At 40.7% G+C, this 13,948-nt stretch overlaps 1 protein-coding gene across 1 annotated transcript in view; it reads right to left on the bottom strand.

The window, feature by feature from the left end:
- Window positions 1-13,948, bottom strand: part of st6galnac3 (ST6 (alpha-N-acetyl-neuraminyl-2,3-beta-galactosyl-1,3)-N-acetylgalactosaminide alpha-2,6-sialyltransferase 3) — a 174,611-nt gene that overhangs the window by 108,666 nt on the left and 51,997 nt on the right. Inside the window, exon 2 of the mRNA XM_079569876.1 lies at window positions 9,272-9,460. Coding sequence (XP_079426002.1) covers window positions 9,272-9,460 — 189 coding nt within the window. The remainder of the gene's footprint in view (window positions 1-9,271; window positions 9,461-13,948) is intronic.

Below are 13,948 nucleotides of genomic sequence, written 5' to 3'. Positions count from 1 at the left end.
AAAAATATGATGAAAAAATGACAAAAAATATGACGAAAAAGTGACATAAATATGATGAAAAAGTGACCAAAAAAATGATGAAAAACTGACAAAAATATGATGAAAAAGTGACATAAATATGATGAAAAAGTGACAAAAATATGATGAAAAAGTGACAAAAATATGATGAAAAAATGACAAAAAATATGACGAAAAAGTGACATAAATATGATGAAAAAGTGACCAAAAAAATGATGAAAAACTGACAAAAATATGATGAAAAAGTGACATAAATATGATGAAAAAGTGACAAAAATATGATGAAAAAGTGACATAAATATGATGAAAAAGTGACAAATATATGATGAAAAAGTGACAAAAATATGATGAAAAAGAAAAAAAAAAAGGATGAAAAAGTGACCAAAATATGATGAAAAGTGACATAAATATGATGAAAAAATGACAAAAAAATGATGAAAAAGTGACAAAAAATGATTAAAAAGAGACAAAAATATGATGAAGTAGTGACAAAAAAATATGACGAAAAAATGACTAAAAATATGATGAAATAGTGACAGAAATATGATGAAAAAATGACAAAAAAATATGACGAAAAAGTGACAAAAATATGATGAAAAAGTGAAAACAAATGATGAAAAAGAGACAAAAATATGATGAAATAGTGACATAAATATGATGAAATAGTGACATAAATATGATGAAATAGTGACATAAATATGATGAAATAGTGACATAAATATGATGAAATAGTGACAAAAATATGATGAAAAAATTACGAAAAAATATGACGAAAAAGTGACAAAAATATGATGAAATAGTGACATAAATATGATGAAATAGTGACAAAAATATGATGAAAAAATTACGAAAAAATATGATGAAAAAGTGACAAAAATATGATGAAAAAAATATATAATATGACGAAAAGTGACAAAAATATGATGAAAAAGTGACAAAAATATGATGTAAAAGTGACAAAAATTAGGTTAGACCAGTTTTGTAGGTCTTTCAAATGAGACATTACTCTAGCCTATAGGCTGTAAGTGTTCGGATTTGGGTAAAGCTGAACTGGAGAAAATGCGCTTGGTTAAGGTGGGAGTTAAGACATTAAGTGAAAATGACAACTTAGTATTCATCATGTAGCCTATAAAACTTGAAAATTAACGCAGCGGTTAGCGCTAATGCCTCAAAGGTCCCGGGTTCGATTCCCACCTGGCCTTTCTGTGTGGAGTTTGCATGTTCTCCCCGTGTCTGCGAAGTTTAGTGGTAAAAACATGTGTGCAATAGGTGAATCCTCCAGCCAGGTGTTCCTGACCACCAGCCTGGCTCCATATCATGGAGATGGGTCCCCGCTCATACTGGCAGCTCACTGCTCCTACAGGTCACCCAGCGATAAATAAAGTATAACTTAACTTTACAAACATGTTCTGAAAGGCATGAGATTCTTCCATTAGTTTAGCAAATCCTCTTCCTGTCTTCTCTCAAACGAAACACACACAGAATCTTCCCATTGACTGAAATGAACTTAAACATCTGCCTCCGTTTTGCTGCACTTAACTATGATTCATGTTTGTCTTCCTGACGCTGACATTTCAACGCACCGCGCCGTAATCACTGCCGTTTTTATAATCCTCCACATTTTGGCTCCGACGCAAATCGACTTGGCCACGGCTGCTGTTGCAACGCTTCACAGACTTAAAAAAAACAAAAAAACAAGGCTATTATAAAACGCAGCTTACCGTCTACCGGGACCCATCTATCTCCGAATTAGAGTGTGTGAACTTAACCTTGACGCTCATTGAAATGCACAGAATGTGAGTCATTAATAAGTCATGTTAATTCTATAAACGAACCAAGACCAAAGTTGAGATTCCTTCGCTAAGTGCTTAAAGTTATTAAGTGTATTGATTCGATGTGGCTGTCTGAGTCTGAAGTATTCTCAGAGGAGCATTATGAGAAGTATTTCAAACAATACAACACAATACTTTTTCCGACCGCTGTTTTTTTTTTTCTCTCCCTGAGTTTAACTTGCTCTTCCTCGCTGAAGGTTATCTGTTATTGCATCTGCCGGTGTTTACGAGCTGTCAGACCACATCCACACATGACACGGAGGATTAGCGAAGGGCGAGGGCCAAGGACGGAACCATTGAAATTCGAAAGCAATCTGGAAACAGCCTGACGCAATGTTTTTGATTAGTTTCATCTGAAGGAAGAGAACTTTGTGAGGAATGCTGTTTCACTCACTCTTTGCCGGTATTGTGCACTGCCTGACCAAGTACAATAAGGCCTTTGTTGGACTGTCTTTAGTTTGGATCACACCTGTTTCAAAAAGCTTCTGCAATGTTAAAAGTGTTGAGTATTGATGATGGGAGAGTGTGACCTCCTCCAGCACATCCCAAAGATTCTCAAAGGGGTTAAAATCTGGCCAGTCCATGTGTGACAATGACATCTCATACTCCCAGCATCACTCTTTCATGATGTGAACCCGAATGATCCTGGCATTGTCATCTGGGAATATGGCCGTGCATCAGGATGCCATATTCCCAGATGCCATCTGGGAATATGGCATATTCCCAGATGGCAGGATGCCATATTTTTCATATGTAATACTTTATTTTTTTAACTCAAGTAGGTTTTACTTCATTGTGTTTCATGTCCAAAGGCTCGCTGCTTTCTAAGAAAAAAGATTCTTTGACTGTGTGACTTCTCAACACTGTCTCAGAGACTGAAACTCACATCTGTTTAACCCAGAAGATGTGCAGGAGGCATTGTGAGAGCGCTTGGGCAGCAGCATAGTAAATTTACTCTTACGACTTACTTCTCATGGACATCTCATCAGCTTTTAAGACTGTTCACACGGAAACCCTGCTGCACTGGCTTTCAGATCTTCAGCTCCACCCCTCACTGCTTTTGTGGATTCATAACTTTTTAACGAACAGACCTCAACAGGTGCTTTTGAATGGTTTTAAATCATCCACACAAGTTTTAAACACTGGACATCCACAAGGCTGTGTTTTATCGCCCATTGTCTTTTCTCTGTACACAAACCAAATCACAACAAATTATTCATCCCATCTGCAAAAAAAATCGAATTATTATTGCACAGTAGCCTATATTTGTATGTAATCGTATTGTGGGTAAATTGGTATGTTTGTTTGCTTTTTTTAAATGATTGGATGCCTTTTAAGCCGTGTCAAAGATTAATTTCCCTATTGAGACAGACAATAAAGATCTTTCTTTCTTTCTTTCTTTCTTTCTTTCCTTCTTTCTTTTTTTCTTTCGTACCTCCTACTTTCACAGCTTGAAAACAGGATATTTCAGGTATAGATACAAACGGCATCTCGTCATAGAAGGGGGCGTGGCCTAGCCGAGGGGGAAAATAGAATCTTTTGGGAAACACCATTTTTTTACTCTATTTATCACATACAAATAAAGTCCAGTGTAAATCGGGTCCATATGGATATTTTCTCATAGCAGATTGTTCAGCAGAAGTGAAAAAAATGGCTGTCATAGCAAGCGCTAGCTAGCGTTAGCATTGGCAGGATGCTAACATGTAGCATCATGTTAGCGTTCTCATTTTTTTCATGTATTCATGGGCATTTAAATCACTTTGCTCCTCTCCAAGTCTTTGTATTATTATTTAGCAGAAAACTATATTCATTATTCAGCGGTTGTTGAAGTAGTTTTTTTAATAAAAAGTTTAGATTTTTCTCCAAATTGTTTTACCCTTAACTGTTTTCAAAAATGACCATATATGGGCGATTCCAGAGATGCCGTCTGTATCTATAGCACGACTTGAGATTTGGAGTGATTTAGTGTCGTGCTAAACCGCGGCACAGTTGTGTCCTAGACCAACACACTTGGACACGTCGGACAATGACAGGAAGTGCATCTGTCACAAACACCTGCTAAATTACTCCCATGAAGCTGATCAAGCATAACACTATGTTTGAAAATCCCTGACATAAAAGACTAACTATTGCATTAATGTAACCCCTCGAAGTTTGACCCAGGCTGCAATGATGAGACCACTCGAACAGGTTTTGTGGCTTTATATGAATCTCTGGAATCACACATAACCAGGACAGGTGATTACAGTTGGTCTGATTCACTCTTCTGCCCCGTTGTCACATCACACAGCAGTCGAAGGGGAGGAGCAAAGGGCGTAGCCATGGAAACCACCTCTGCCAGGCAAAATACACTCCAAATAAAAAAGGGGGTTTAAGCTGATTATGATTTTAATAATCGGATACATTTTGATGAAATTCAATATGTAACATTTCCTTGTTACATTAACACCAAGTAAATCCACCATTTCCCATCCCATGACAGCCCATGTTCTTTTCTTTTCACCCTCCCTCTATATGAACAGACATTTTTCCTGCTGGCACCTCTCAGTAACGTGCACATATCCAGCTCCCGTCTCCGACCAGAGGCTTGAATTTAAAAAGGCCGCAAGACAAATGCGCTCCGTCTCCATTGAACCATCCATCACGCCGGCAGACAGGCTCAATCGCATCAGCAAAATAAGTTCCCATGTTGTCGACAGGGCCATGCATTTTACATGTGGGAGCCGGAGGGGTTGCAGCCCAGTGGATCGGGGAGGGAGGGGGGTCGCTGCGAGGGAGACGGATGAGATGCGGGACGGGGCGGATTGAGCTACGAGGAAGTGTTGCATTGGAAGGATGTGTAATCTTGAAGCAACACCGCATTCGATTGTATCCATCTTATTCCTACGAGCCCTGGTGTGGATCAGGGGTGCGATTTCCAGTATGACCCGGACCCAGATGATAAACTTACGGCTGAAATGACCTGTTTGATATTTGTCTTGAGTCGTGGGGTCCCATAACTGCTGAAGCTGGGTGAAAGCAGCACACACTCAGTAAAATACAGCTGCAGGTGTGTGTTATCACTCTGGAAGCTTCAAATCCAGCTTCAAATCCAGCTTCAACCAGCGACAAAGTGGTGCTGAGTTTCAGAAATAGAGCGGCTCAGTGGGAGATCAAACAGTTATTAAAACGCGGGGCAAAAACAACACGAGATACAAGACAAAGGAAGAGCTTCATGGACATCGCCGTCTGATCTCTCGTGCTGCAGCCGAACCTCCAGCTCTTTTAATTTTCCATGAATCTCTCGTCCACGTGGGGATCTGGAGGCTGGGATGGGTCTAATTCCTGCCCGTCTTGTCCTGTCTGATTTGCGAGCGCCTCTGCGTGGACGGCCCGTTGTTCTCGAGAGGCGGGGGAGGAGGAGATGGGAGTAGATTGTGATTGCTTTGGGCCTTGTCGGAGCAGAGGAGTCAGGAGCAGGAGCGCGATGATGATCAGACAGTCTCCACGCTACATCAGACTGGATGTGGCTTTTTAGATTCACGAGGGTTTGAGCCACACTGAGGAAGATTCCAGGTGATATCTTAACTATACAGAAAACAAAAATTACATTTCGTTTCGGTTCAACTATCTGGAGAGCACGGTTCAGTATTTTTTCGTGAGTGTATTCTGCATTTTCTGTTCATTTATCCATATCAATACATTATACTGTATATTCCATCCACTTTGTTTATATTTCAAACTTAATCAATAAAAAGTATGAAACCACATTTGCTCAGTGATTCATACAACAGAACAAATCACATATTAATGATCAATAGGAGGGAAGACAGGCAAAGCGTAGTAAGGGCACACCAATAACAAAACCATGTGGGGTAAGTGTGTGGCGGGCAACATAGAAGTTTACACAGAGTTTACCTAAATAGTAATTAATAATATTATACAAAATCGACTTTTAGAGATTTTTACCATTTTTACCAGTTCTTTTACTCTCAGAAAAACATACCTGGAGTTATAACAATAATAATAACAATCGCTTACACTTGTTTTGCTCAAAGCGCCACACTGTTTATTTTATTTTTTGTAATCTTTGTTTGAATTGGGACAGTGCACATTAATCAACATGTGTTTTTTCAACATGTAAATGTGCCGGAGTTAGCCACATAGGCGAATTTTCATCCGTTGTCCCCATCTGTAGTCATTAATCATGCACGCCACATGTGTCAAACACTTGTAGAGCATGAATTTCTGAGTATTTAAAAAAAAAAAGTAAGGAAAGAATTCCACACATGTCCAGCAGAGGGCACTGACACAATAAGAGCTCAGGATATGAACAACACATTATAGCCATGTGGTAAATGGTCAGTCTACCCCAGGGCAGCTGTGGCTACAATAGTAACTTACCGCCATCGAGTGTGGAGTGAAAAATGACTGTAGCTCTTTGAGAAATGTGTGACACAGGCTGATAATATATGCGGCCCGCGACCCAAACTAGTTCGACACCCCTGATGTACACCATGGTGGCAAGCTATGATTGTAGCCAAAGCTGCCCCTTAGGGTAGACTGACGAAAGCGAGGCGGCCAAACTGCGCCGTTGGCCCCTCCGACCACCACCAACCACTCACTCACACACTACATTCATTCTGGCCTATTGTGCATATCTTTAGTGGTGGGGGAAACCCGAGTAAACACCGGGAGAACATGGAAACTCCACAAGCCGTGCCGAGTTGTGTTTTGTGCCACTAGTACTTTGAGTAATCTTTTATTGAAACAGCTGCGCAGCGAAGGAGAGCAAGAGGAGGGGGTAGTGGGTGGGGCTTATTTTTAGCTTACTCAGAGGATCAGGAAGTGAAACTGTTTTAGGCAATGATAAAGTATAATACCCCTCATTAAGAAGTCGAAGTAAATATCCCACCATAAATAAATAAAAAAGTCTGAATGATTTTGTATATTAAGGAAATCAAAAGGAAAACGGCTTTTCTTTTATCATCTGACTTTACATCTCGGGGTTAGCGTCGTGATTATCTCATATGAATCAATGCAATCAGCTTTAGTTCTTCACTGCCAGCTGCAAACCCCAAACCAGGCAAACACACGCCTCCCTTGAACACAGGGAATTAACCGGCTTTGATATTTCAATTTCCCTAAACTGAGCTGGGAATATTGTGTGCCGGGCTGTTTTTGAAGGCAGCGAAACGAGGTCGTGATTCAAATCACAAAGCAATACGGTCCATACGAGACGCACGACAACAACGCGCCTTTTTGATCTCCAGCTCGGCTAATGAAAGTAAGTAGAAGCGAGGGGAGAGCAGCATTTGTGATGGGTTAACCGCAAAGACACTCGGAGGCTGAATGGGGCGTAAAAGAAAAGGTTAGCTTTAAGTGCGCTCGCTTACGACTGCCTCTTATGAGTCAAATGTAAAAGGTAGTTTGGTAAAATGAGCTGTTGTTGCGTGTGATCAAGGACGCCGCTGAAAAGGACACGATATGAAAGAGCAAAGTGAAATGGAAGATGTGTACTTTTATGCAGCAGTGTTTTTTAACCGCGTGGGCAGAAGTTGCACGAGGAGCGGTGGAATAAACAAGGATTTCACGGTGCTATGAAGTTGTTGGTGTTATAAAGGCTATAAACACGCTCATGTTGTGGTCAAGCGAGTTCAAACATATCTTTACATCGAACGCAGACATCAAACACACATAACTTAAAAGGAGACGTGTCACGCAGAATCGACTTTTCGGAGCTTTTAGCCATGCTTTAACAGTTTTAGAAATAGGGAGGGGGGCGTGAGGGTTCTCCCCCAGGAAATTTAGAATTGAACAGATGTAATTTGGTGCAATCTGGTGCATTTTAGATGGCCACATTTCATTTAAATCAGTCTGAAAATTAGAAAACAGGCCACATTATGATAATCTGCCCGTGGAATATGTTTTTTTTGCACTTGAAATAAATTGATTTGAAAATTGAAATTAATTATTTACTTTTAGTACAAGAAGACTTGGGCTAGATTTGTTTTTCAAATCAAGGGCAAATCTAATCATTTTTAAAAACAAACTTATTTCTAGACAACCATTGCCATGTTTAAAGGGGCTAGATGCAAGTTAGCCATTTTATGCTCAATACTGCCATCTCATCGGCAAAACTAGGGCTGGACACCGGTACTTTAAAGGCTATATGCAAGTTGTCATTTTTATACTCGCTACTGCCCCCTCAGGTCTTACGTGTAACTGCCCCTTCTATATTAAAGGAATAGTTCACTGTTTTTCCATGCTGAGATATGTTCTTACCTGAGCTTAGACGAGTTGATACGTACCTGTCTGGTCTTTGTGCCCGTGGAAGAGCGTGGTAGCTTCCAACTTCACCCCGTTTGGAGCTATAGGAATATACTGGGAGAGGCCGACGCTAAAAACATCTTTGATCTTTTTGCATGACTGACGGCACACAGTTCTTCCGTACCGAGATATGTTCTTACCTAAGGTGAGACGAGTTGATACGTACCTGTCTGGTCTTTGTGCCCGTGGAAGAGCGTGGTAGCTTCCAACTTCACCCCGTTTGGAGCTATAGGAATATACTGGGAGAGGCCGACGCTAAAAACATCTTTGATCTTTTTGCATGACTGACGGCACACAGTTCTTCCGTACCGAGATATGTTCTTACTTAAGGTGAGACGAGTTGATACGTACCTGTCTGGTCTTTGTCTGTGCCCGTGGAAGAGCGTGGTAGCTTCCAACTTCACCCCGTTTGGAGCTATAGGAATACATTCGGAGAGGCCAAATGCTAACAACATCTTGCGTCGTTTTGCGCGACTGAGCGCACGCACAAAGACCAGACAAGTACGCATCAACTCGTCTAAGCTCAGGTAAGAACATATCTCAGTATGGAAAACTGGTGAACTATTCCTTTAAGCTCGTGCATGACGGCACTTTGGACCCGAATTAGCACCTTTTTGAGTGAGACTGCAGACTGGTTGCCTCGTTTCCGTCAGTCTGCCCCAGGGCAGCTGTGGTTACAACAGTAGCTTACCACCACCGAGTATGGAGTGAATGATGCAGTTACAGACTTACATACAAAAAACATGGTCATTATAAAAGACATTTAGAATTTAAAGAGGTCGACTCAAGTGCTCTCAATCTGGACTTAAAAGGGTTCAATGGAATAAGTTCAGTTATAAATGGTTTGTATAACAGTCTGATATGGTCTCAGTATAACCCTGGAAACAAAGATCCCTGTTGCTAAAGCGGTAGAAGAGGAAATTTTGATTTTGACAAGGGAACATTGTTATAACATGGCTTAAAGGCCCTATACCTGATTTTTTTTTTCATTTCAAACAATGAAAGCGGAACATATCAAAGCTGAGGTGCCCATAAACCAGGATTCTGCCTGACACGTCCTCTCTCTTGAGTATTCCCCTCGTGTGTGTGTGTGTGTGTGTGCGGACACTGACCTCTTGCTTGGGGATGCTCAGGTACCCGGGGTGGGGCTTGTAGGCCCGGTACGGCGGCTTGAACAAGTGTCCGCTCAGGCTCTGTCCGAACACGGGCTGCAGCAGGAAGTACGGCTTCTCCGACAGATTCACCACCACCACGAACAGGGACACGGCCACGATCAGAGTGGTGACAATCAGAGACTTCCTCTGCGGGCACAAACAAGGAAACGTTCAGACTCAGTAGGGCTCAGCTAATCGAAATGCATTCCACATTTTTCTGCTGATAAACTACATGGTGTTCTTAACAGTATATGTCAAAACAATACAGCGCCTACAAGATTATAACGACATTTCTGTTCGGAAGACATGCAAATCTACAGTATCGAGTTTATTTCCAATGAAGCTGGGGAAAATGAGGGAAAAATGGGGAATAAAAAGGCTTTTAAAATGGGGTGAAATAGGGAAATAAATTGGAGGGAAATGAGAAGAAAAAAGGGCAAAATAGGAAGAAAAAAATGGGGAAAATTTTGAATAAATGAGGGGAAATTGGTAGAAAATCAGGGGGGAAAGGGGAATAAATTGGGGGAAAAATCGTGGGGAAAACATGGCTGCCCTCTTGTAGCCTGTCCTATCTTTTTGAGCGACAAAGCAATGTAAATTAACGTGGCTAGATGCAAGTTTGCCATTTTATACTCACACTGCCACCTCAGGTCATACAAGTAACTGCAGCTTCTATATTGACCTTTTTGAGCGACAGTGCAGGATTTTAGAGGCAGTTGTGGTGAACAGGTCTGATATATATTTCTGATGGTTTGGTTATCGAGAAAGTCCCCAAGAATATTGAAATATTAATGTTAATTAATGTCAATATTACCCAGCCCTCATATTCGGGTTTGTAGGACTGTTTAAACTGATTTCTGTAATTCTTCATTCACTCAACACTTCCACTTTGGACACAAAGAGCAGTTTAGAAGTTTTAATGGGGTTCAGTAACTAGCTATTTCAACTAGAGTTAATTGCACTTTTTTTGGTCTGTCAGTTTGAGTGTGTTGTCGGGAATGGTTGAACTCTGAACAGCGAGATGGATGATTTTGTTCTGACTAACTTCATCTCTCGCGGTGAAGCTTTCTCTCGATGGGCCCCGACCTCGCAGCGCAGAGTAGGAGTAAAGAGGTGCAAGTGTTTAGCAACTCAGGTGTTTAATTAGCACTTCGTATAGTGTCATTATCGCTGCTGGTGAAAACTGTTTGTCTGTGAGCCGTCATTCACGCTGTTCCTTGAGGTATTCATTTATTTATTTATTTTTAAAGCTGTCATTTCGTCAGTAGGTGGAGTAGTGAAACCTGCTCTGCTCCACCACCACCCCCTCCCCTCACCTGTCTCTCCCCACATCTAGCAATGCAATGTGGGAATGTACCGATGCTGGTCCGGCATAATGGGGTAGCTTAGAGTAGCTTTAAAGCCTTTTATGCATAAAAATTGACATTTTATCAGCGACAAAATCGAAATAATTGGTGGTTCTGTTTCGCTGATATTTTAGTTTAGTTTAGTTTATGAGGGGATTTTGGATCTTATTTAGTCTTTGAATAAGCTAAAAGGCAGAAAGCTCAATAAATCAGACTCGGAATTAGATATAAACAGAAAAATCCTCTGAAAAAAAAAACTTAACAATCATGTGAGGTACAAGACTGGAATGTTTGAAGTTTGTAGAAGCTACTAAAGGGTTTTTCGTTGTAGTAGTAGTAGTAGTAGTAGTAGTAGTAGTAGTAGTAGTAGTAGTAGTAGTAGTAGTAGTAGTAGTAGTAGTAGTAGAGAGTAAAGAATTCTAATTAGAGAAAACAGGCCCTAAAGATTTGTAATGCCTATCCATGTGCCTTTATGTTTCTCCCGCCTTTAGCCACGGCTGTCTCCCAGAAAGGAAATGACCATATTTGGATTACAGCGTCAGATCGGTCGCCTTTCGTGCTACACATGGATTCCAAACATCAATATAAGTGAATAAAGACGCGCGTGAGAGACAAAGGAGCGCCACACTGCTGTAGTTATTTCCTGGAAAGCCCTGAAACACTAGTCGACAAAACGTTATAAAATTAGTATCGTAAAGGGTGAGTTTGGTCAGTGATAAACTGTGTATAATAGAATATGTGTCTCTTTTATAACGTTCCTGTCTGGAGGAGAAACTTTTTATATGTGCTTGGATCTTTATCAGGAGTACCAGAGGAAACCCACAATTCTCCTGTTTACTTTAAGCATTACTTAACCGAGAATTAGACTACTTTTCTACAGTAGAGAAGTGTCTAGGAATCCCGAAAATCCTCAAAGCTCCCCCTGCGCTCTCTCCGCCGTAGCCTCAGAATAATCAGGTTGGATCGTTCACTCGTTCTCACACACGTTTCTGTTTCATCTCTCTCCGAATCGATCCACGGCTTTGCTTTTTTTTTCTTTTTTTTTTGCCAATACCTCACCTCTCTCTCCCCCCTCTCCCTGTCTGTCCGTAACTAATGCATTATTCAGCACCACTCCGCGGCTCCAAATGCCTCTTACCTCAGATGATCATCGCGCTGTTTAGCCTCGTATCAAACAATCTCTATTTCTGTCAGCCAAGTTTTGGAATTGCTCCCGGTGCAATGCATTTGTAATGGAAAAATCACGGTCTTTATGGCTTGTTTTGATTGCCTCGCGATTCTTCACAGATGATTTAAGGTTGGCAATAACGGCCTGCCTAACTGCTTTGCAAAAAAGATATCTGAGAACATTTTGTCATCAATTCTGGACTTTTTAATGCTCTTCAAAATGTTCAGAAATAAAACCCCTTTAGCGCGTCTGATACAGTTACAGTGGCTATTCATTTTGTAGCATTATTTATGTATGGAACTTCTTTGGAGGCCACAGTTACTCTAGCGTCCTGAATGTCCAATCACATCTTTTTAATCCCCCAGTCTTTGTGAGCTAATGAGGAGACTGAAAACTGTTTTTTGGAAGAAAACATCAGAACGCCAAACCTTGATAGTTAGTCCCAAAATACCAAAAGGTCAAAATAAGATTGAGTTTAAAGGGATATTTCAGGATTTTTGACATAGGGCCTCATTATCCAAAGTGTTGCTGATTTCTGGAGACATTTTTTTGTACCACAATGGGAACATTTATCTTGGGTAGATGGTGCTGTGATGTACATCCACACGACACAGTCAAACATGCATAGTGTTAGCTTACATTCACCACAATGGTTCTGGTAATACAACAACACACTCATCCATGTAAAGGACTGAGAGGGTGAAGTGTCAAGGATACAAGTCCCAAACAGTCTTAACAACGACCTACTGAGCTACTGCTTTCCCAAGTTAGTCCGTGTAGTTTTAAATGTTGTCAGGTTTCACTAATATGCAAATCGTTCATCTTACTTCTGTTGTCGAGTCCAGCCTCTGTGTGTTCACTGGCTAATTATTCATCTTCACTGACAGATCAACAGGCATGCCGTGAAAGACGGGCCAGCAGCATCTGTTTCCCCTTTGGAAACTCTTGGATCTGTATGTGGACAGGACTATAATGAGTCTATTTCACAAATCTGGTGTTGAGTCGGTTTTCCATGATGTGCTGGTACGTCTCAGCATTAAAGCAAACAAAAAATACTCAGCAAAATCATTGATTCTTCTTCTCTGTCTGACCTTTGAAGACAGGTGAGAACGAACACTGAGCATTCTGTCCAATGATGCTCACCTTCTCCATGATGAATTCTGCTTCTTGTCCTCTGGCTCTCGGCTCAGGAGTCATTGTAATAAATACTCCTTTACACCTGCAGCCATCTCCATTTTAAACACGGATCATAGTAGGAATGTAAAGGATCTTCTTTTGAGTGCTTTGTGCATCTCTTAAAGCGCTACCGTCAACACAAGGCATTATCTATTATCAGAATGAACAAGAATTTGTCATCGTGGGCTAATGCAGTCCACTGTTTGTAGATTTGTGTCTAGACCATGTACTGATGACGGCGCGGTTTATCTTTTTGAAAAATGGGAAACCTCCCCAGAAGCGTCCGTAGCATCTGCTGCTGCGTGACCCGCGGGAGACGGCGCATTTATAAAGCAAGCGGCATAAACACTTTTTATTTGGTCATGTTTCAACGCGCCACAGCCCAGGCTCCAAGAGCAATCACGATCGAATCCAAACAGCAATGTCAGTGCTCACAATGATCAAATCAAGCTGCAGTTATTAAGTGCAAAACCTGCTAGTTTCGACCTCTACAAAGATGGTAACACCCCTTTAAATTGTGAACTGTGAACTGAACACATAAGCTGCAAAACATGCCAGAAAAAATTGCTCCTGTTTATTCAGCTCCAACTTAGACCCACTGTAAGCCCAAATAAGTTCACTAAACTTAAAACTTTTGCATTTCGAACACGACAGAAATTCTGATATAATGTTTTAACATTTTTACGTTGTATTCAACATAGAAGTTACAGGTTTAGTGGACTAAGTTTGGCAGACATACATATAATACTTTTTCCTGTCAATTTCAACGTACAATTTTTGAGTTCAGCACACTCATTACATTTACACTTTCCTGTCAAGTTCAACTTAAAAATGTTTAGTTCAGCTTACTCATTGCATTTACTTTTTCCTGTCAAGTTCAACATAAGATTTTAAAGTTCAGTAGACTTGTTACATTTACTGTTTTCCCCGTCAAGGTCAACTTAA

This window comes from Gobius niger (assembly GCF_951799975.1).
Source record: "Gobius niger genome assembly, chromosome: 13".
NCBI lineage: Eukaryota > Metazoa > Chordata > Actinopteri > Gobiiformes > Gobiidae > Gobius > Gobius niger.
Note: the sequence above shows the minus strand (reverse complement) of the source record. Positions and strands in the feature narration are given on the sequence as shown.